General features: G+C 40.1%; 1 protein-coding gene across 9 annotated transcripts in view; it reads left to right on the forward strand.

Annotated features, from left to right (window-relative positions):
* Positions 1 to 24,220, forward strand: part of LOC109916843 (receptor-type tyrosine-protein phosphatase mu) — a 786,238-nt gene that overhangs the window by 460,652 nt on the left and 301,366 nt on the right. For all 9 annotated transcript variants that reach the window (XM_048595836.1, XM_048595838.1, XM_048595837.1 and 6 more), the window contains exon 10: positions 21,006 to 21,207. In XM_048595836.1, the coding sequence (XP_048451793.1) occupies positions 21,006 to 21,207 (202 nt within the window). The remainder of the gene's footprint in view (positions 1 to 21,005; positions 21,208 to 24,220) is intronic.

Below are 24,220 nucleotides of genomic sequence, written 5' to 3' on the forward strand. Positions count from 1 at the left end.
GACCCATTTAAGATAAGTAGGTTAACACTTCTGTTAGTGTGATGGACAGGGAATTTGATGCAAACCCACTTGCATACTCATTACCAATAACAAAGACAGCAGTTAGGAAAATAGAGTAATTGCTCAGGAAAAGCTCGTGAGCCCGATAGCCTGAGGAAGTTGAATGAGCAGATAAAGTGGAGCCACATGGGTTAATTACCATGTCTCTCTTCACTTTGCCACACTGCTTGTTGTCAAGAGTTTTCATGTTGTGTAATGTCATTTCACTTAACTTCAATAAAAAAAAATTCAACAACAGTAAACGCAGGGAAGTTGAAATTGCTGCTAATTGATGTCCCTGTCGATGAGACTTTATAGCCTCTTGAATAAAGATGGCCCATCTTATGTCTTGAGCTGAAGTGCAGAGGTTACATAGTCACGGTCAGTCTGCTCATTGTCATGCAAGTCTATAAATTTCGGGTCCCCTGATGACCCAATTAAAAAAATGGCCCACTTTACTATCAAAAGCAATAGATGTGCTTTGGGCCTTACTCCCAATTGTGGAGAATATCGTGGCAAGAATTGATAGCATTATCACTGGCCCTGAACAATAAAACTGCAACTCAAGTTATTGTATCAAGGAACTACAATCGGATGTATGTTTCCCGCTGACTTAAAATATTTGCAGGAAATGCCTCAGCTGGAGCACAGGCGGGTCTCAAAGTAGTCACTTGATCTTGATTATAGATTGCTCAAGACTGATTTGTTTTGAATAAATTACTGGAGCAATTTTACTTGAGCTTCTGGTCTCATCCTTTGAAACACGGTCAAGCAACAACTTAACAGGAGAGCAGCCCCTGTGTAACATCTTCTGGAGCACTGAAGCATTCTTTTTGGAACATTGTTTGTAGCTAGTGAGGCAGTTAATGATTGTTAGAACTTTTCTTTCTCCATTGTTACGTGGTTCCTTTGCATGACAGAGACTGTCCTAACCCATCTCACTCAGAGTTTTTAACTAATTCCAGCCTACAAGGTACAGATTTGTATTCTTTAATTAAGTCAGAGGCTTTATTAAGTATCACAAAGAGTCAGAAAGTTAATACGTAACAATAGAAATACACTTGGCTCTGATGGCTTTGCTTCCAAACTCTCTGAGACATACTTTGCTCTTCTTTTATTGTTCTCCGTTGACAACAGTCTGTCTTGTTGATGTGAGACAATGAAGTCTTCTAGTATCTTTCTTTAATCTCCATCAAGATACCCTTGCCCTGTCATATTAGACCATAGTTTGTCTTGGCCAATATAATTGGATCAAGCTGATTTTTTGATTGTCCATAGATTCACTGTGCCACAACATTTGGACTCTTGAAGATGTTTCCTGTTTTTCCAAAGGTTTTAAGATTCATATTTGTTAGTAGCTCACTTCTTCAAAACGGCAGACTCACATTCCTCCAATCCTATTAATTTTCTGCAAACAAAGGCTAAAGTCTCCATCTTATCTCTCCTGTTATTCTTTTTCATTATTCTTACACAGGGCATGCATTAACTCAAACAGACTTCAGTATATTGGTGTACATAACACATTATTAGTTCTGTTACTTTAACTGTGCTATCTTTCACAGACACAAAATGTGTTATAACCCATTGTCCCTGCAACAAGCCATATGAGCTGGTGTATGAAGCCCCCACCCATCTGTATAACCTTCCCTTTCTCAGTGTGGCTAGTTTTACACAAATACACACTTCAACATCGGCAAATTAGCATACTTCAGCAAAGCACACGATTAAGTGTTTTTTTTAAAAGAAGAATACTGCATTACAGACATTATTATGAATAAACCATAGAAAATCCACAAAACCATAAAAACCTATACCATAGCATCAATGATCACAGCAAGATCAGCAGGTTCTACACATGAAATCGTTGTGTGATCTCACTGAAAATATCTAGTAAAACATTGAATGTACAGGACATAAAATCTTCTGATATTCTAACATTATCTAAAGACATTTTGCTCTTCACATCATTATGACTTTGCTTTCTAATGAACACTTTTTGAACACAGAATGATAATTGCAGCGTACCTCATTTCTTTCTTTCACAACTCTTTCTATGAAAAGATTTCGGTCTGTTTTTTCCAGGATCAGATTTATAAAAAAGATGGAAAGTATTCTGATCAAAATCCGTTCATTATGCTTTTTTTTAATAAACTAAATTAAATGTTTCATGGGGTTAAGGAGATTGATAAGTTCTTGAACTTTGTAAGATCATGGAAGTTGTGAATAACTGAAACCCTTGCAAATGTTTAGAGTTCCCCATAGATGCTTCACACTTCATTCATGCAATTTGATTTATACTTGACGTCCATTTGATCTGTCAAGAGTACGGTCATAGACCCATACAGCACGGAAACAGATCCTTCAGTCCAACCAGTCCATGCTGAACATAATCCCGAACTAAACTAGTCCCACCTGCCTACACCTGGCCCGTATCGCTCCAAACCTTTCCTGATGATGTAATTATGCAAATGTCTTTTAAATGTTGTAATTGTACCCGTATCCACCATTTCTTCAGGAAGTTCATTCTGTGTGCGAAACACCCTATGTGTAAAAAATTTGCCCCTCATGTTTTTTTTTAAGTCTCTCTCCTCTCACCTTAAAAATGTGCCCCCCAGTCTTGAAATCGCTCATCCTAGGGAAAAGACAAATACCATTAACCCTGTCTATACCCCTCATTATTTTATAAACTTCTATAAGGTTGCCTCTCAACTTCCTAAGCTCCAGTGAAAAAAGTACCAGCCTATCCAGCCTTTCTTTATAACTCAAACATTCCCTACCCAGCATCCTCCTGATAAATCTCTTTTGAACCCTCTCCAGCATAATGATATCCTACCTATAACTGGGCAACCAAAACTGGACACAGTATTCCAGAAGAAGCCTCACCAATGGCCTGTAAAACTTCAACATGACTTGCCAATTCCTATACTCAAAGGACTGAGCAATGAAGGCAAGTATGTCAAACACCTTTTTAACCACCCTGTGATGCAAACTTTAAGGAATTATATACCTAAACCCATAGGTTTTTCTGTTCTACGACACTACCCAAGGCCGTACCATTAATGGTATAAGTCCTACCCCCGTGTGTTGTAACAAAATGTAATATCTCACATTACCCCTGTTTGTTGTACCAAAGTGTAGTATCTCACATTTATCCAAATGAAACTCCCTCTGCTATTTTTCAGCCCATTGACCCATTTGATCAAGATCTCTTTGTAATCTTAGAAAACCTTCATCACTGCCTACTGTACCACCAACTTTGGTGTTGTCCACAAACTTACTAACCATGCCTTCCATATTCACATCCAAATCATTTAAATCATTTGTATAAATGACAAACAAAAGAGGACCCAGAACCGATCCCTGTGGAATACCACTGGTGATAGACCTCCACTCCAAAAAACAACCCTCCACTACCACTCTCTGAATCCTGCCATTAAGCCAATTATGCATCCAGTTGGCAAGCTCATCCTAAATCCCTCACTTTACGGACCTAACTTTACGAATTAGTCTACCATGCAGAACCTTGTCAAAGGCTTTACTAAAGTCCAAGTAAACAAAGTCTACTGATTGGTCCTTATCAATCTTTTTGGCAACTTCCTCAAAAAGCTCAATCAAGTTTGTGAGACACGATTTTCCTCGCAAAAAACCATGCCAACTATCCCTAATCAATTTTTGCCTCTCTAAATGTCTACAAATGCTATCTTTTATAATCACTTCCAACAATTTACCCACAACCAAAATCAGACTCGCAGCTCTGTAGTTCCCGGATTCTCATTGCAGCCTTTCTTAAACAAAGGTACAACATTAGCCACCCTCCAGTCATCAGGCACTTCACCCGTAGTTATAGATCTGTTAAAACAGGGTGTAGACCACTGGAGAGCCTCCATGAAGTGACCTTCAATATGAGCAAACCCAATTCAAAGGTTAAAAAACATATTTTATTAATGATGTGAATAAAATGTACAAAGGTTTTAGTTCCAAGGGGGTGAATATTTGGATTGTATTGGTCAGAGAGTGGTTGAGGCTGATCCCATGTGTATCTTTACTGTGGAGCTAGAGAAAAGCAATGTCATCAAAGTGAAAGTCATCCTGTGCTATGGGTGGGCCAAATCAGCTGACGTGAAAAGAAAATTGGTCCTGTTCTTTCTTGTCATCGGATCAGATCAACTAACTGTGAGGAGTTCTTGAGATTCACTCTGACAGATACTGATAATCTAATTAACTCAACATTGCCTCTTGACGATCAGTCATCTAAACAAAGTGACGCTCTGACACACATAGCAACTCCACTGCAAATGAGAGGGACATTATACTGTTGATGGAAATAAATAAATAAATATAAATTGGTACAGTCAGGCACACACAACCTCCACAGTGATTCTGTTCAGGGATGGTTCCCTCTGCTGCCTATGAACACTGGACTCTGCCAGAGGCACTGATGTTACCACCACTAATAACAGTATCATCCATCAGAAATAGCACAGGTTTGGTTACTCAACCCTGTTTTACATAGAACATAGAACAGTACAGCACAGTAATTGTCTCTTCAGCCCATCATATCTGTACTGACCATTACGCTATTCTAAATTAAGACTGTAGTTGGCTGTAAAGTGTTTTGAGAAAGCTCGCTGTCATGAAAAAAGAGATATAAATGCATTCTTTCTTGTGTTGATCTGATTGCAGTCACACAATACAAATAAATGTAGCTGTCACTACTCAGCACCAAACTTCAGCCTTCTTTGTTCACCAAAGTTTGGAATTTTGCCACAAATCCATGGATAGAGTGCTGCTGGTTCCTGAAGTCACCTAGCCATTGCAAGCAACACTCTGGCTTCATCAGAGTATTAGTTAAGAGTGTTAACTCGCACAGTGAGACCCCGCACCCCTGGCCCTGCTTCCAATCCATGCCATACATTGCAGGATATTCTCTCTATTGATTGGGTTAAATAATTCCCTTGGCGTGGCACGGTGAGTTTTATTGGTCCAACTGACCACAATGACCCTCAACGTATGATGTTATTGGTGTTTTCATGGTGCTTTCATATCATTTTATGGCCAGTACAAAAGAAGTGAGGCACACAAGAGGGTCAAAAACCATTTGCACACTCTGTTTTTCATGAAAGAATAAATTACACATGCAAACAGCACACAAATACAATGGGGTCACATTCCTTATAATGTTGCCTCATGCACCTTGTATTTACTTATCCAAAATATATTATTCTTTTCCAGAATGTCAATTAGTTAGGTAAGGAGAGAAACGTAATGAATCACGCTGCATATTAATGCATTCAGAAGGGGTTTTGTTTCAGGTCTCTGGCTCCTGATAGAGGCAAACATAAACATCTAATTACTTATTTGATCATTTTGAACCAGCTCATCAATGGGTTCAAGTACCAGCCTGTTCCCATAAGCTTGAAGTGCTTTCTGCTAATGTATGGGCTTTTCCCCAAGCTTCTGCATATGAGCACATTGACAAAGACCACATTATATTCACAGATGAATCTGTCAACAAGCACTCAGAGATAATTAAGTCATTTGAAAGGAAAGCTGCCCGAGACTTCCCACTCCTGGAGTATTTCTCTTGAAGTAAATGGCAGATGCACTAAACTGTTCAGCTCAGTAAAACCTCCAAACCAATCAAGTCAGCACTGATGAGCAGATTTTTCTTTTAAATGACAGCATTGGACAAAGAAGGATGCCCGTAGTAAGTTCAATTGTTAAAGTAGCTCAACTCCTGTACCTCAAACCACAGGTACTGAATGCACAAAACCTATTTTAAGGAACTTGGTGAGTTGTGGTAGTGCATCTTGTAGATGATACACACTGTTGCCACAGGGCATCAGTGGCTGAAGCAGTTAGCATTTAATGTGGTCAGTTGGGTGCCAATCAGTTCAGCTGCTTTGACTTGGTTGATATTGAGTTCCTTTTAAGATTTTTGAAGTGGCAACACACCCAGGCAATTTAACAGTATTCTTTCACATACCTGACTTATGCCTTGTCATTAGTGGACAGGCTTTAGGGAGTTGGAAGGTGAGACCCTTGCAGACAGCTGCTGACCTACTTTTCTGGCTACAATATTCATATCGTGATCTAGTTAAGCTTCTGATCAATGATAACTCCCAAGATGTTGATGGTGTGGGAAGTCAATGATGGTAATCCTGTTGAATTGAGGGGATGGTTAACTTGTCTCTTGTTAGAAACAGTTATGAATGTTACTTGTCACTTACCAACCCAAGGTCTTGCTGCATGCAGGAACGGATTCTTCATTATTTGAGGAATTGTTAATGGGAAGAGCACTGTGTAATCAAAACTAACATGCCTAGCTCTGAGCTAATGATGGAGGGAAGGCTATTAATGTCTGGGCCCAGGACACTACCCTGAGGAACTCCTTAAGTGATATCCCAGTGCTAGGAAGACTGGCCTTCAAAAACCACAATCAGCTTCCTTTGTGCTCAGTATAATTTTAATGACAAGAGGATAAGTTTCATCTCTTCAATTTTACTAAGTATCTTTGACGTCACAGTCCTTAAAATGCTGCTTTGATGTTAAGGGCAGTCACTGTCAACTCACTCCTGGAATTCAGCTGACCTATTTTCGACCATATTTTAACCAAAGTTATAATGCAGCCTGGAATCAAATGGTTATGGTAAAATCTAACTCGGGAATTAGTAAAAAGACAATTTAATTTTCATTTTAAGTTTAAGGATGACAAACACAAGTCCAAAACTAGGCTCGTACGCTTAAACAAAGCCATTATTTAGATATGAGAGGAGAGTTGGCAAAGGTAGTTTGCCTGAGTAGCTTATAAGATACTTTGGAAAATACAGAGTAGAAAACATTTTGAGAAATGATTCAGAGTATTCAATGAAAATAAGTTTCATGAAGAAAACTTACACTCAGCAGGGAACATCCATCTATGGATTATTAGAAAAGTGAAAGTTACTATTAAACTAAAATAAGAGGCTCATAATACCGTGAAGTATAGTTTTGAGTCTTGGCACCAGGAGTGATTTTGAAACCAGCAAAGAGTGATTGAAAATGGTGATAAAAAGCTGAAAAAAATGATAATTTGAGAGCATTGCAAATAAAAATGGAGGTAAGTTGCTAAAACAAACATTAATTACCTGGAGCTAGAAATAGGAACAATTAGCACTTAAAGTGAGGAAATGGCAAAGACGTTACAGAAATATTTTGTGCCTGTCTTTATGGTAAAATACAGAAAATGTGTACCAAAAATATTAGCAAAGAAAAAGTTAATGTGCTGAAAACCAACAAAAGCCAGGACTTGAGGGATTTGTTTCCTTCAGCTTGCATACTCTGCACTGCTGGGATCATCATGTTCATCTGAGCTCTGTGTCCTTTCTTTCCTGGTTTCAAAGAGTATCAGCCAGCCCAGAAGTTTTGGTTTCATATCTCAGTTTTCATTTCCTCAAAGGGTTTGCTTTCCAGTCTCTCTCACGGTCTTGGTTCCTTTTGATTTCCTCTCTCGGTTTTCTCTTTCAATTAGAGTCGGGTTAAAAAAAATACAAGTTTTAATCTGTGTATTCCATCAGATAGCAAATGGAATATTAGCCTTTATTGTAAAAATGAAGAAACTTTGCAACAATTGCATTAGGGGTTTGGTAAGATCACACATAGAATTATTTGTGCAGTCTTACTTGACATATCTGAAGGAATGTAGAACATAGAACATAGAACAGTACAGCACAGTACAGGCCCTTCGGCCCACGATGTTGTGCCGAACTTTTACCCTAAACCTAAGGTCTATCTAACCTCCACCCCTACCTTATACTATCATCCATATGCCTATCTAATAGCATTTTAAATGCCACTAATGAGGCCGACCCCACTACCATCTCCAGCAATGCATTCCACGCCCCTACCACTTTCTGAGTAAAGAAGCTACCTCTGACGTCTCCCCTACATCTACCTCCACTCACTTTAAAACTATGCCCCCTTGTAATAGCTACCTCCACCCTAGGAAAAAGTCTCTGGCTGTCCACTCTATCTATACCTCTGATCATTTTGTACACCTCTATCAAGTCACCTCTCATCCTTCGTCGTTCTAAAGAGAAAAGCCCTAGCTCTCTCAACCTTTCCTCGTAAGACCTTCCCTCCATTCCAGGCAACATCCTGGTAAATCTCCTCTGCACCTTTTACAATGCTTCCACATCTTTCCTGTAATGAGGCGACCAGAACTGCAAACAATACTCCAGATGTGGCCAAACCAGGCGTTTGTATAGCTGGCTCTTGAACTCAATCCCTCTATTAATGAAAGCTAACACACCATATGCCTTCTTAACAACTCCATCCACCTGGGTGGCATGTACTCAAAGACCGTGCAGTGAGGGTTCACTGGACTGATCCCTGGAATGAAGGTATTGTCCTATGATGAGTGACTGAATAATTGAATCTCTACTCATTAAATTTTAGAAGAACTGGAATTGATCCCATTGAAACATACAAGGCTATGAAGTGATTTGGGCAGGGGTCACATTGAGAGGTTACTTCCCCTATCACTAAAGAGTCTAAAACATTGTGGGGAAGCACTCTCAGGAGCAGGGGTTGGTAATTTAGGTCTGCAATGAGGAGAAATTTCACTTTGGAGTTCTTTGTGAATCTTTGGCGTTGTCTACTCCAGATATTCCATCATTGACTATGTTCAAGGTTCAACCAGACAGATTTTTCATCTCTCAGGAGATCAAGGGACATGAAGAATGGGCCGGAACATAGAATTGAGGCAGAAGATCAGAATGCTCGAGCACAAAGAGTTTGATGGTCTGCTCCTGGTTCCTTGTGTTGTTATATTGTTCTTTCCCTAAACAATATCAGTAAGCTAAATGTTTTGCTTCATGACAGCTGGATAGTTTCACAGTTGTGATTACTGACATGAGCCATGTGTACCAGATATTGCTTCTTCATTTCGTGAAAAATTTTGACGCTTTTCAATTGATCATTATGTTTACTTATATTACTGAGTTCTACGTGTTTTTAAATTCTGTTTTTTTTTCTGAACACATCTATTTTTCTGTCATCAAGGCAAGCCACAATGTTTTGGGAAAATTACTGGGCAATACAGGGTCATGTGTCTGTTGACTAATTGTAAGCGCAACATGATGAGGAGACTTGAACAGGCTCATTTTTAGCGATTGCATTGTTTCTGACTGCTATCTGACAGATCCATCCGTTAAACTCATCTTTTAAATTCCACACAAGCTTAACTGTGGCCCCATCATGTGATATGTTCCAGTCAGAAAGCACCTCACGCTTCAGTAGTGTCTGACATCTGTCTCCTTGGCTCAGTAGGTAGTGCATTTGCCTCAGGTTTTGAAGCTTGTGGGTTGCAGCTGCATAATTTAAGCTGACACTTCAATAGAGTATTGGGAGGATACTGACTTGTCTGGGGTATGTCCTTCAAATGAGACAATATTCACAACTGCTTGCTCAGTGATTTGAGATGGACATTAAACTTCCCAAGAATGTGCAAACAGTGTTCCCAGTGTTCCTCAACATCACTGAAACAGATTGATGTTAATACAATCATTTGCTGTTTGAGAAGGAGCTTGCTATTCTTCAACAGCAACTTATTTATCCAAATAACTATAGTCAACAAAACGTCAAAGTAATCAGTTGTCTGTGAGGCATTTTGAGGCATTGCTGTGAGATGTGATACAGTAGATAGAGGGAAACTATTTCTCCATGCGGGAGTTGGCAGGAAGGAGTTGAAGGATAGTCCAAGATGCTGGAGTACAGCCTGAAAATTAATATCTGCTCATTGAGGTATGATATCAGGCAGGAGTCCTTCGCAAGGAGAGTGGTGTAGATTTGCAAACCATTCCCCCAAAAAGCTGTTTATGTTAGGTCAAATGAAAATGTCAAACTGGGACTGAATACTTTAATGAGACTCATGGAACCAAAGTAGATAGGTGGAGTTAAGATTCAGATCAGCAATGAAATTCATGAATCGTGGAACAAGTTTGAAGGGCTATGAGCTTAGACGCTGCTCTGAATAGAGATCGAATGTTGATGGAAGTAACTACTTGCTGTAAATATGTATTGTACATATTGGTCTTTCCAGGGTCAGAGATTTATTTAATGGTGCTGTCTTTGAAAATACTGGAATATAAAGATGATATGTGCATTCCTGTTATGACCTTCCCAAGGTAATTAATTCCAACCATTTCCTAGATGTAATCTGACAAATGGTCATAAAAATTCACTTTACTTTGTGCAAAGCTAAAATAAAGTTCCCAAATAATTTGACGCTTTTAGAGATTAATAATTACCTGGATGAAAACACAGTCAGAGCATATAGTGTCCAATGGTTCATTAATGCTTTCTATGGTAAGTGGGCGCCGCAAGAGATCATCTGCATAATTGACCTATCCAACAGGGTGTTCGTTGACCTGAAAATTATTATTTTAGTATGTATAAACTGAATGCCATTTTATTAATGGCACCTTCCAACAGGATTCTCAAAGAAGGTTTGGTGACATCATATACTTCATGCTTCAGCCAGAGGGTAGTGAATCTGTGGAACTCATTGCTGCAGAGGGCTATGGAGGCCAAGTCACTAAATGTATTTAAGGCAGAGATGGATAGGTTCTTGATAAGGGTTGTGGAAAGAAGGCAGAAGAATGGGGTTGAGAAACATTTCAGTCGTGATCGAATGGTGGAGTAGACTTGATGGGCTGAATGGCCAAATTCTGTTCCTATGTCTTATGGTCACCCAGGCATTTTGCAGGTCACTGAATATGTGTAAACAGACAGAGAATTCACCGTGAGCAATTCTGCACTCCAGATCTACAGGTTACAGGTGTCACCAGGATAAGCCTCATTACGAATTCCTGTGACCTGCTTGCTCTGTCCATTTTGTTAAAGATAAGTAACATTATCAAACTGTGCAATTTAATGTTGAGAAGCAGCTCCTTCAAATACTGGCCTCAGTTAAAAAGACCACTTTAAAATAAGTCATTAGGGATGAAGCTGTTAAGTGGAATGTCACCAGATATTCTTTATTTCCCATCCTGGGATACTGTAACTAATAGAACATCGTATGTCCATGTAACTGGTTTGGCTTGAAGGGACTTTGAGTGAAATGGGCTTATATTTCTTGACATTTAGAGGAAAGTTAGGTGATTTTATTGCAATATAGAGCGTTCTTAAAAAGTTTGTGAGTCTAGATACTTGGAAGTTGTTTCTTGTGACTGGAGAGTGAAGAACATGGTGTCACAGTTTCAGGTTAAGGAATCAGCCTTTCTACACTGAGATCTGGATAAATTTCTTCATTCAAAGAGTTATGAATCTTGGAGATTCTCAATCTCAGAGAACTGTGGGTTTTCAGTTGTTGAATACATTAAAGACACAGATTGGTAGTATTTTGGAATGAAGGAATTTTGAAATTAACATGGGAATTAAGGGATATGGAGATAGTGTGGGATGGTGTAGCTAAAATAGAATAATCTTATTAAACGGCAAAGCAGACTTGATGGGCTCAATAGCTTACATCAGCTCATATTTCTTAGGTTATGTGCTCTTTTAACAATTGTCAATCAGCTTCGCATGAGTCACTCAACATCTCTTGTTCACATCTTGTTATCACCGGCTTGGATACCAATAACACTTTAAAAGCTTGACACAATCCAGTGACAAAGCAGCCCCCTTGACTGGTACCCTATTCACCACCATCAATATTTGCTCCCCTCACCGCCAACATACAGTAGCACCACTGTATACCAACTATGAGATGCACTGCATTAAACTACCAAGGCTGCTCCAATGTCACCTTCCAAGCCCATATCCTGTACCAGCTTGAAGGACAGGGAAAGCAGCTGAATGGGACTGCCATCATCTGCAATCTCCTTTCCAAGCCTCTCACCATCCTGACTTGGAACTATCACCGTTCTTTCACTAAAATGAATTAAAATCCTGGAAATCCCTCCCTAACAGCAAGGTGAGTGGTCCTTCACCCTACAGAGTGCAACATTTCAAGAAGGCAGTTTACCACCATCTTCTCTGGGGCAATTAATATTGGGCAATAAATACCAGCATCCCATGAAAGAATAAAACAAAATAATTGATTCAGATACATTGCTAAGCTTGCAGGGGGTCACACATGCAGAACAGAACTAAGGCGCAGCTGAGTTTGAGGGATCTTTCCATCAGGAATGTGGGAGCCTACCATGAGGGTGGATATATTGACAGCACAGGGAAATATGAAATTATGTTGCAACCAACTCAGACACACCACTTCTAAGCTGTACGACTTTGACTCTATGACATGCTAATTTGCAGGACGTTAGTCTTGTTGGGTCTGTTAGCACAGATGTACTGCACCACAGTCAAGTTGTTGCAACATTGCATGCAATGAGGAAGTGAATGTCCCTTAATTTACCTGCATTAACCTTTCCACTCTCATGTTCTTGAGGGAAGGAACTCTGCCATCCTTCCTGGCATGGCCTTCATGAGACTTCAGTTCCACAGTGACATGGTGGACTCTTAACTGCCCTCTGAAATGGCAAACCGAAACAATTCAAGGGTAGTTAAGGATGGGCAATAAATATTGGCACAGCCTGCAATGGCCACATCCCATGAATGAATAAAAACTAATCTCACTATACCAGCTGTCCTTGATGGGCGACAGACATTTTTTTATGAAATATGTTTACATGCTGTGCATTTACGTTCACCAGAAACCAAATTAAAACTTTCCCATTTATTTCACATGGTGTCCTCGCAGTTGAGACTGACACGGGAAATGTTTCATCCCACAAGTCTGACATTGATCGATTCCAGGTCCTCACAGCGAAGGACAAAGCAATAAACCACTGTGTTAGGACTAGTTTTATATTTGCTCAAAAGCCGAGGGCAAATTTTAAATCTCTCTGGAATCTTCCACAGTTTTACAGCCTGAAACAAGGCTGATTGTTTCAAACTCTGGTTGGATTATTGTTTAGGGCTGGTTCACTTGAAATGCATCTGACATATGTCAGCACAAAGTCTCAAATTGACATTTTATTGACTGTGGGCTAAACCTAATTCCCTGGTGTCCCTGGCTGGATGTTACCAACTCGAGCTATGAACTGGGCAGTAGTCAGCATGCTCCCACATACTTTACAAGGCTTCTACGCACGCAAGGGAGGTAGCAATGCCCTGGAACCATTTCAGAGAAGGTCACAAGAGGTCAGAGTGATGACTTTCTCAGATTTAAAAATAAGGGAATTATACAGAGGTACACCAGTTACTGAGTGAAATTTTACCTGTATCTCCATTTGAAGAGCCAAGAGGGCATTGTTGCAGGTTGGTAAAATAAGACTGAAATAGTTTGCTGCCCAAAAATAATACCTAGAGCGATTTTCCGAATAAAGTAATGTTACCATAGTCCTGCTCTCTCATTGGAGAAAGACCAAGAGTGGTGAGTTTAACCTGAGGGTCACTATGCCTCATGTGACTGGAAAGGTTGTGAAGCTGGGACCTTCATAGTGACCTTAGCCGGTGTGGGAGTTAAACCCATGCTGTTGGTATCAGTCTGCATTTCAAACCAGCCATCCAGCCAACTGAACTAAACCCTTCTGCAGCTGAACCCTGGCAGCTACCTGGAGGGCAGCTTCTTAACAGCAGGTGGGGTGGTGCTGGGCTAAGTAAGAGGGGAGGTTTACCATTCAATACTGGTGGCCTGGCAGCTGTGGTCACATTGAATTTAAACAACTAACTATACTGTCATAGGACACGTGCACCCTGAGAATCCTTACAGTTATCCAGCTACTAAAGCAATACCCTCCTCCCACAGTGGGGCTGTTAACCATTCACACACACAGGCAGCCTAATGGGCCTTTGCTCCTAGTGTGGTGGCTGGAATGCTCCAGGAGGAGATTGTGCAAACAGGCAGGACATGGACACCACCACGATTGGGCTCCTCACATAGTCCTGTTGCCCAAGTATCCTCTCAGAGGAGAAGGTTCCACCCACAGACTCCAGGAGCCATTCCATAGACCAACATGCTGAAGGGAAAACACAGCTTCTTACTGAAGGGGAGAGTGAATAGACTTTCTTAATGTGGGAAGGAATCCCAAATCTAAAATGAACATGCTTGAGAACAAGCGGCTAGTGGTGACACTGGATGGAGTGAGGTAGGGTAGTCTTTGCATATAGTGATCCTTACAAATAAAAACTCACATGGAATTTGAAGCAGCAAGATTAAAGCCTCCACTGTATGAGCACAGATGTGATACCAGCATCATATGCATAAACTGGGCTGTAAGCGTTCCAGTGTGATTCCAGCTGTAATCCTTAAATTCCTTCACACAACCCAAAAACTGGCAAAACAAGAAGCACACTTTTGCTGTACTTCATTCAATCCTGGGTGGGGCCCACTCATCATAACCTCCTTCCCTTCCTCTGCCCCAACAACTTTAAAAAAAGACCTAACATCTATATTTGAAGACTGAAATTAACCTAAATTTTGACCTAAAAAGAAACATAATTTAACTTTGCCTCAAATTCCTAAAATGTAAATTTGAAACTGTGATAATGAAAGCCCATGTCAGCTTCACAATTAAGAGTTAACCAACTGACTGGAATTTATTCGACTGACTTTTATCTATCTGATAGCAGAGAACTACATCCAGAAACATCCACTCCTTCCACCATCAACACTCAGTAACAGCAGTGTGTACCATCCACATGATGCATTGCAGAAATTCACTGTGACTCCTTAGACAACACCTTTCAGGCCACAATCGTTACCATCTAGGACAGAGGAATACATGGGAACGCCACCAACTGCAAGTTCCCCCTCCAAGCCACTCAGCATCCAGACTTGGAAATATATCACCATTCCTCAGTGTTACTGGTTCAAAATCCTGGACCTCCCTCACTAACAGCATTGTGGATCAACCTACACCAAACTGACTGCAGTGGTTCAAGAAGGCAGCTCACACCACCTTCTCAAGGGCAGATTCGGGATTCCAGTAAATTCTGGTCAGGTCAATGACACTTGTGTCCCCTGAACAAATAATAAAGAAGATTGTATCTTTAAAACCTATTAGACTTCAACCATTATTAGATTAACACATGACGTCTGCAGACTGGTTATTAAAGCATGCTTAGTATGACACCAAGGTTGGTGGGAGAGTGGACAGTGAAAAAGGTTATCTAAGATTACAAAAGAGATTTTGATCAATTGGTCTGAAGTGTGGCGGATGGAGTCTAAATGCGAGGTCTTGCATTTTAGTAAAACAAAAAAGGGTAGGACTTATACAATTAAAAGTAGGGCCTTGGGTAGTGTTGTAGAACAGAGACCTAGGGGTTCAGGTACATAATTTTTTGAAGGTTGCATTACATATAGATACGATGGTTAAGAAGGCATTTAGCACACTTGCCTTCATTGCTCAGACCTTTGAGTACAAGAGTTGGGATGTTATGTTGATGTTGTACATGCTATTGGTGAGGAATCTTCTGGTGTACTGTGTCCAGTTCTGGTCACCCAGTTATAGGAAGGATACTGTTAAACTGGAGAAGGTTCAGAAGAGATTTACCAAGATGTTGCCAGGAATGGAGGGTTTGAGTTACGGGGAGAGGCTGGATAGGCTAGTACTTCTTTCACTGGAATATAGGAAGTTAAGGAATAACATTATAGAGATTTATACAATCATGAGGGGTATAGATAATGTGAATGGCAGGTGCCTTTTCCCTAGGTGAGGGATTTCAAGACTAGGGGGCATTTTTTAAGGCAAGAGGAGAAAGATTTAAAAAGAAATGAGGGGCAATTTTTTTACACAGAGAGTGGTTTGTGTGTGGAATGAACTTCCTGAGGAAGTGGTGGATTCAGGTACAGTTACAACATTTAAAGACATTTACATATGTATATAAATAAGAAATGGTTGGAGGGCTATGGGCCAAGCGCAGGCAGGTGGGACTAGTTTAGTTTGGGATTATGGTCAGCATGGACTGGTTGGACTGAAGGGTCTGTTTCCATGCTGTATGACTCTACTGAACAGCAACATTGCTTATATATATAGGGAGTGGTGTTGGCTATATATTCCCAATATACTTGTAACTCTTGCAACTGAGAACCATTTTGAAATGAGTTTCACCAGCTACACTTAATCATTAACACAGATAGAAATTAAACCTAAGACTTTTTCCGATCAGTATAATTCACAAATTTTCTGAATGGTACATTTGATTATTGACCTGTCAGAGCAGTTGAATTCTTACTGTATTCAAGAAGGAGTTTCAACATTTAATGATTTAGCTGAAAAGAGCTCCTCAATGTTAATTGTTGTTTTTCACTCTGTTGATTTTTGAATTCTTTGATATTAAATGATGACTTCCGATGGCTTATTCAAAGGAACTGGTTGGAAGGAGTTATTGAATATGAGAGTGTGAAGAAGCTAAATTAACGTTATCTGGAATAATGATGACCTTGAGAGCTTAAGTGAAGACATCACAGCTATGTTTGTGTCTGAATAGGACTTCCTGACAACGCTGGGCTGCTTTACTAAATTGTGTCCATGCCAGTTCTTGTTACACAGGCATCACTTCTCCCTGGTAAAGATTCAACAGTGAAAAACACAGCATAATTAACATTCAAGAACAAAGTCCAAGCATATTTTTTAACTATTTCATTTTGATTGGGTGTGTGATTGTCTCCTTAATTCCTATTTCCACCTTGAATATTAGTGATTTGTGCCAAGCAATAGCTAGAGATGCTTTTGAGGAACATTCCTAGCTCTGTGGGTTGTTTGCATTCAGATTCAATTCCTGAACCAACATGGAATAATCTCTTTGAGGACTGGTTCATTGATCATCAATGCTTCTTTTCCCCTAGTCCTGAATATTTCTGATCACACCAACTATAGGCCATCCTGTACAACACAGTTTTACTATCACACAGCTCCCCATGGTACATGCATATTTTGCAACTGAGAAACTGGAATAGACAGCCTGCTCCCCACTCTTTCTAATATGATCTGAGATCAGCCATCATAAGTTAGTTCAGAGTGACGAATGGTGATTCTCTGTTGCTGTATCGACCCTCCATCCACAGGGACTCATTCTGAAGAAGCAGGGGGCAGGGAAAGCCTGGGGTGTGGGTGTTGTCAGTGTGGAACCAGATGTGCCTGCATCATTCTAAACTGTTATACATTGACACCCTAATGCTACAGCCAATTGCTCTGAGGCTTCAATTTTATTGGATTTGTCATCATTCTGCAGATTGCCTTTTGCTGCTGATTTCAAAGATGATGAGTTAGTGCTGCTTTTCCACCTGCTTTCTTGTGTTTTCGCTATCTTGGGATGTCACCGTGTTGTTCATAGATAATGTAGTGCCTGAGGAAGGGTATACTAATATTGGAGTCTGCCTGAGTATTCATTTTTGTAGTGCAGTTGTATTGTCATCATTTGTCTTGGTGTTGTTGGTTTATGCATGAACATTAAAATGTTTGAAATCACACGACACCGGATGATAGTCCAACAGGTTTATTTGAAAACAGAAGCTTTTGGAGCCTCACTCCTTCTTCAGGTGTTAGTGAGAGAGGTAGAATCAGACACAGAAATTATAAGTAAAAGATCAAAGGGTGACACTTTTGATGAAGATGTATTAAACAAACCTAAGATGCTGTTAAACCTTTAATCAGTTAGAAGGTTTTAATTGATTAATATGTATGTGTAAATCCCCCGAATTCCTTTCAAGTCACTGTCTTGAGAGAACTAAAGGTTTTATCAGTGTAAAGATGGGATGACATTTTAGGTCAGATAATGCATGTTAGATGTGAAGCCTTGTTTAGAATCTGTTTGTGTTTTGGTTTGGAGTCAGACTGGTTTTATTTCTAAAGTAGGAATTTATAAAACGCCACATTGACTAACTATCTATAGATTGTGTGTTTTTTGAACAAAATAAAATGTATCTGCATACAAATTCACACCATAGATTCACATGTATGTGTGTGTGCGTGTGAGGGAGAGAGTGTGTGTGTGTGTGGGGGGGGGCGTGGGGCGAGAGTGAGTGTGTGTGTTTATGAGTGTGTGTATGAGAGTGTGTGTTGTGCAGAGAGAGACAGAGTGTGTGTGTGTGTGCGTGCGTGTGCGCGCGCCCACGTGCTTGTGTGTGAGAGAGTGTGTGCTCACAGACTCTCTCTCTCCCTCACACACACTCTCTCTCTCACTCACATTAGAAATAAAACCAGTCTGAGTCCAAACCAAAACAGATTCTAAATAAGGCATCACACCTAACATGCATTGTCTGACCTAAAATGTCACCTCTTCTTTACATTGATAAAACCTTTAGTTCTCTCGGGACAGTGACTTGAAAGGAATTTGGGGATTTACATATACATATTAATCAATTAAAACCTTCTAACTGATTAAAGATTTAACAGCGTCTTAGGTTTGTTTAATACATCCTCATCAGTGGTGTGACCCTTTGATCTTATAAATTCTATATCTGATACAACTTCTCTCACTAATACCTGAAGAAAGAGTGAGGCTCTGAAAGCTTGTGTTTTCAAATAAACCTGTTGGACTATTACCTGGTGTTATGTGATTTCTGATCTTGTCCACCCCAGTGCAACACCAGCACCTCCACATCACGATTAAAATGTTTACCTTTACGTGACATGAGTACTGTGTGCTCCCTGTGTATATTTTCTCCCAAGTTTGTATCTTGGATAAATTCAATGAAAGGCTCAAAAGATAAAGAACCACACAATGCCAGTGCCAGCCTCACAGTGCCAGGGACTCAGGTCGGATTCCATTCTTGCATGACTGTGTGGAGTTTGCATGTTCTCCCCATATCTGCGTGGGTTTTCTCCAGGTGCTCCAGTTTCCTCCCACAGTCCAAAGATGTGCAGGTTAGATGGATTGGCTACGCTACATTGCCCATAGTGTCCAGGGATGTGCAGGTTGGGTGGATTAGCCATGGGAGAAGCAGGGTTACAGGGTAGGGGGTTGGGTCAGTGTGGTCTCAATGAGCCAAATGGCCTGCTTCCACACTGTAGGGATTCTATGATTCTATGAACCAGGGTCAAATACGTTACTGTATCGGGCTCTGACTCACTCTCCTCCTCTAAGTCACTCCTTCAAAGCCATGACTATGGCATAGTCATGTAGGTCTTGTGACCGTGTATTTCCCTCTATGTCTCAGCATCATACTCTTCAGAAGCATCCTGGAACATGCCATCGCTTTAAAGGTGTTAGATAACAATACTTTGTTGCTAAAATCAGTTGATTCTCTGAAGAGTAGCACCGTTTGTAGAACTGAGCCATAAAGACCAGCAGGATTTTATACAGGATAAGAGTAGCAGCAGAGACAGTCGTGATGCTGTCCATTCTGACAATGTTGTCCAGCCAGAAGTACGCATGAAGAGTCTCCATTACTGTCAAGAACAGAATGTACCTGGAAAATGATTACACAACAAAACGGACACGAAAATTGGTGGTGTGGATAAATAGCCTTAGGCTAGTGGATAATATAGACAGGCTGAGCTCAACGCTGAAAAGTGTGGGATGATGAATTTTGAAAGGACGAGGTAGGCAAAGAAGTACACATAGGACCCTGGGAAGAACAGAGGATCAGAGAGACTTTGGTATTCATGTGCACAGATCAGTGAAGGTTGTAGAAAAGATAGATAATGTGCGTAAGAAAGGAAATGGGATATTTACCTTTATTAATCAAAGCATTGAGTACAAAAGCAAGGAAGTTATGATGGAGTTGTATCCAAAGTTAGTTACACTACTGCCAGAGAACTGCGTGCAGTTCCGATCATCACACTATCGGAAGGATTTGATTGCACTAGAGATGTTGCAGAGGATACACACCAGGATGTTGCTTGAGCCTCTTTCAATGCTGAAAAACTCTATGTTTCTATAAAAAGAATAATAGACGCCATGTTGACCATGGATAATGCTGCAAAAAATGAGTGACATTAAATCAGCTGCCACATCTCCACCCACCTTTGATAAAATTACCCCGAGGATCTTCAAGCTCAGCATGGAGAAGAAAATAAATCCGCTGAAGTGGAAGACATTTTGCAAAGACTCCAATGGTCCCTTTAGCTCGACTTACTTTCAGCAGGTTCTGCTCAGTATCGTCGAAAACCTGGGTGAGAATTACTCCCTCACAAATATAAGAAGGAGAACTAAAGACAACACATTTGTAATCTGTACTTTAAGCTTAGATCCTGTCTTTTCTTTAACAAAAGGCACCAAATGGACTGTTAAACTGAAATGGGTTTTAATGAGGATGTGAAAACCAAAAGACCTGCGGATGCTGTAAAGCAGGAACAAAAACAGGAGTTGCTGGAAAAGCTCAGCAGGCCTGGCAGCATCGTGAAGAAAAAATCAGGGTTAACATTTTGGGTTTTATTTCACAGATGCTGCCAAACCTGCTGAGCCTTTCCAGCAACTTCCGTTTTAATAAGGATGTGTTCAGTTGGACCTGCTTTGGAAGCGTACAGCTGGTCTGTTCTGTATGGAATGCCTTTGTTATTGTAATGATAAAAATTTCTTCCACAAATGCAAACGGCTCAGAGAAGATCAATTTCTCATGACTTGCTCATCATTTGCACATGAACAGCTGTTAAACCAATCACTTTACTGTCCTGATTGATGAAATGATCTCTGTTGGTCATCATTTTACCTACATCCTCAGTCTGAAGAAGAATAAAAAACACATTAGGAATTTGACACTGCAACATCAAACAATCACTAGGTTATTAGAGGTAAAAAAAAGTTGAACTGCTGTACCTACCAAAAGAAAAAGTTTTGAATATGTATTAGTAATAACGCTCTGCAGCTTATTGCCTTGCCCGATATTGTACACATCTGAATCTAAGTTTTGCAAAAATGCAATATCGGAAACCTGACAGTGCATAAATCACAAGGGTTTACTGGATAATCATGCAATCTCTTTCAATCTGCACAGCTTTTTTCTCATCTTGTTTCTCTTTTAACTCTCCAAACAGGTTTCCTACAATGGTATCGGTTCCTTTGATCCTGAGATTGACTTATCAAACCAAAGTGGCCGAGTGTTCAAGCTGGGAAACGAGACCCACCATCTGTTTGTGGGTTTATACCCAGGGACCACCTATTCGTTCACTATCAGGGCCAGCACTGTCAAAGGTTATGGACACCCTGTCACCAAACAGTTTACCACAAAGATATCAGGTATTGTTTTCCGATGCAGTCATCTTATAGTGTTTGGTAATCATCACTTCAGATACATTTATTTTGTTCAAAAGAGGGTATAAAGGCACTTAAGGTTATTTCTCAAAATTGTCTTTTGTAAAGTACATACCATCTCAAACTTCATCACATCTTGGAGAAGTGATACCCACACAGCCCCATGTTCTTAAAACTCACCATCTGGTCCTAGGCAGAGATTAATGCTTTACTCACATTTAGATGTTCGGTAGACGATGAATATTTAAATCAGATTTGCTCAAACATACATAGAGTGTATAAAGCAACTGATGTGAACTAGCGAAACTGTGACCATGTCGTGAATTGCAATGGTAAGCATATAGAAGATACATTTTTTTCACTCATCTGGAGACCTAAACTAGGGGTTATAAATATTACATAATCACCACTAAGTCCAATGTCCAATTCAGGATACAATTTTTTACACAGAGAGATATTAGAATGTGGACTTTGCTACAAGAATTAACATAGGAAAATGGCATCGATCAATAGAAGGCAATGTTAGATAAACACAATGGAGAAATTTTGGATCAGGACGGTCAATGGGGAACTTATGTGGAACACTGATGCTAGTATGGGTCTGGTTTTGATCTGTAAATTCTATTTAATCATATATGAGAGAAATGGAAATCTCTGTCAAGCTGACTGATCTGTTTTACACACACTGAACACCCACTAAAAGGTGTAGGCTGAAAATGCATTCTGCATTTTCCTCAAATACTCAAGGTCAAGCATTTTCAGATAGTTAAAGAAACCTTATACTGAGACTATGTATTAACACCTGGTAGTAAGTTCAACTCAGATAAAGGGCAGAACTTTCACAGCTCTGTGGAGTTGGATTTGAAAGCAGGGTGCGGTGTGCCATGGAAATATTTTTTCTCCCCAACATTTTCCTACATCCAGCATCTCTACCCAGGCAAGGGATGTTTGCCCAGACAGCAACCTACATGGCATTGACAAGGAGCCAATTATAGCATCAATTGTTAGGAGTGTAATGGTGTAGGAGTATCTTACTCAACCAGAGATCAAAGCTAATGCTCCAGGGTTATGGGTTCTAATCCGACCATGGCAGCTAGTGGAATTTAATTTCAATTAAATACAATCTGGAATTGAAAGGTAATCTCAATAATGATTGTCATAAACCTATAATCAGTTGTTGTTTAAAAAAATCATCTGGTTCACTGCTTCCCCCCATTAGGGAGGGAAATCTGCCATTCTGGCCTACATGTGACTCCACACTCCACAGCAATGTGGTTGACTCCTAACTTCCCCTGAAGTGAAATTTAATGCGAGGACAATAACAAATATTGGCCTTGCTAGTGATGCCCACAACCCATCAATGAATTAAAAAGAAGCAAAATGTTATTTTACGAGGGTAATGATGGTTTGCCAGAGGTGCACAGGAAGTCCTCACAAGACGCAAGCTCACAGAAGGAGATCATCGTGCCTTGGATTGTACATAAAGAGTAATCTTTAAGTGAGCAGATAGGTGTACTCAGCAGATTGCAAATGAATGCTTTTACGTGGAAGAGAAGTATGCCCAAAATGAAAACAGAAAATGTTAGAGGAACTCTACATCTGTGGAGAAAGAAACTAGGGTTAACATTTTGAGTCCAATGATTCATCATGGATGAATACTTCTGAAATTTGTGAGTGTTAGGATTTGCCTGCTCGTTCCAGCATTAGCAGCTTGCCTCTATCTAGTGGCACACTCACCATTTGTGAACAACATTCACCATTCTTTGTGTGACTGCTAGTTCTTCTTCCCTTTGGCTGCTCTATTTAGATTTCCCACATCTGTACCTGCCTGAATCACAGAATTGTAACAGTGCAGCAAGTGACCATTGACTGCACTAGCTCTCAGTGAGCCTGTGTCCCTCATTTATTAGCTGTTGTGTAGGCAGCTTCTTAATAGACTGCCACTGGGAAGATCACTTTGATGTTGCACCATTTTTGCTTCCAGGTTCCTGACCTGGAATTTGACCTAATGCTGGGATTGATACACTAGTTACATTATCACCCAAATTCTTAGCTTTAAAAATTCATCAACACAAGTTCAAAGAACCAGCATTTGAAACTAGTTGTGTTATTAATTAAAATACACAGTGATATACATTTATTTCTAAGATCGAGGTCCAATGAAAATGTGCTGTGGAAAATGTTGAATTTGACAATTTACTAATGGTGTTAAATGTGAAAAATCAAGTTAAAGCTTGGTGCAGATTATATTTATTTCCCAGTAACCCTAGACCTACCACTGAATTAAAATCTCATGTACAAATGGGGCTGTAAGAGGAGAGGGCATTTTTCTGAATGAAAGCTTATTTTCATGTGCTTGCCTGTATTGGATATGGGGGCCCATTAGCTCAGTTGGCTACATGACTAGCATGTAGTTCAGACTAACACAAACAGTGTGGATAGGTTGCCACTTCAGTTCATGTAAACTTGGGACTTGCCTCCTAACCCTGCACCTGAGTGCGAAAGGCAATGGCAAACCATAATTGAAAGTAACTTCTTTTTCATGCATTCATGGGATATGGGTGTCGCTGACTAAGCATTTATTGCCTATCCCCAGGTGCCCTTGAGAAAGGTGTGGTGAGTTGCCTTCTTGAAATAACTTCAGTCTATTTGCCATGAAAACAGCTCAACGTGAAATAAAACAAAGAATTGCAGATGCTGGAAATGTAAAATAAAAGCAGAAATTGCTGGAGAAACTTAGCAAGCCAGGCAGCATCTGTAGGGAGAAAGAACTGGCAACGTTCTGGTTCCAGTAATCTTTCAGCACAACGCTGGATCTGAAACATTAACTCTGTCTTCTCTCCACAGATGCTGCCAAACTTACTGAGTTTCTCCAGCAATTTCTGTTTTTGTTTTAGTCAAGGTGAAACATGGATAGACATTGAGCCCAGGATCTGCCTTCAGGAAGAAAAGAATATGACTCAATGTTGTAAAAATTCCCTTTCTTTCCTGCATTGAC

This window comes from Rhincodon typus, chromosome 4 (assembly GCF_021869965.1).
Source record: "Rhincodon typus isolate 14 chromosome 4, sRhiTyp1.1, whole genome shotgun sequence".
NCBI lineage: Eukaryota > Metazoa > Chordata > Chondrichthyes > Orectolobiformes > Rhincodontidae > Rhincodon > Rhincodon typus.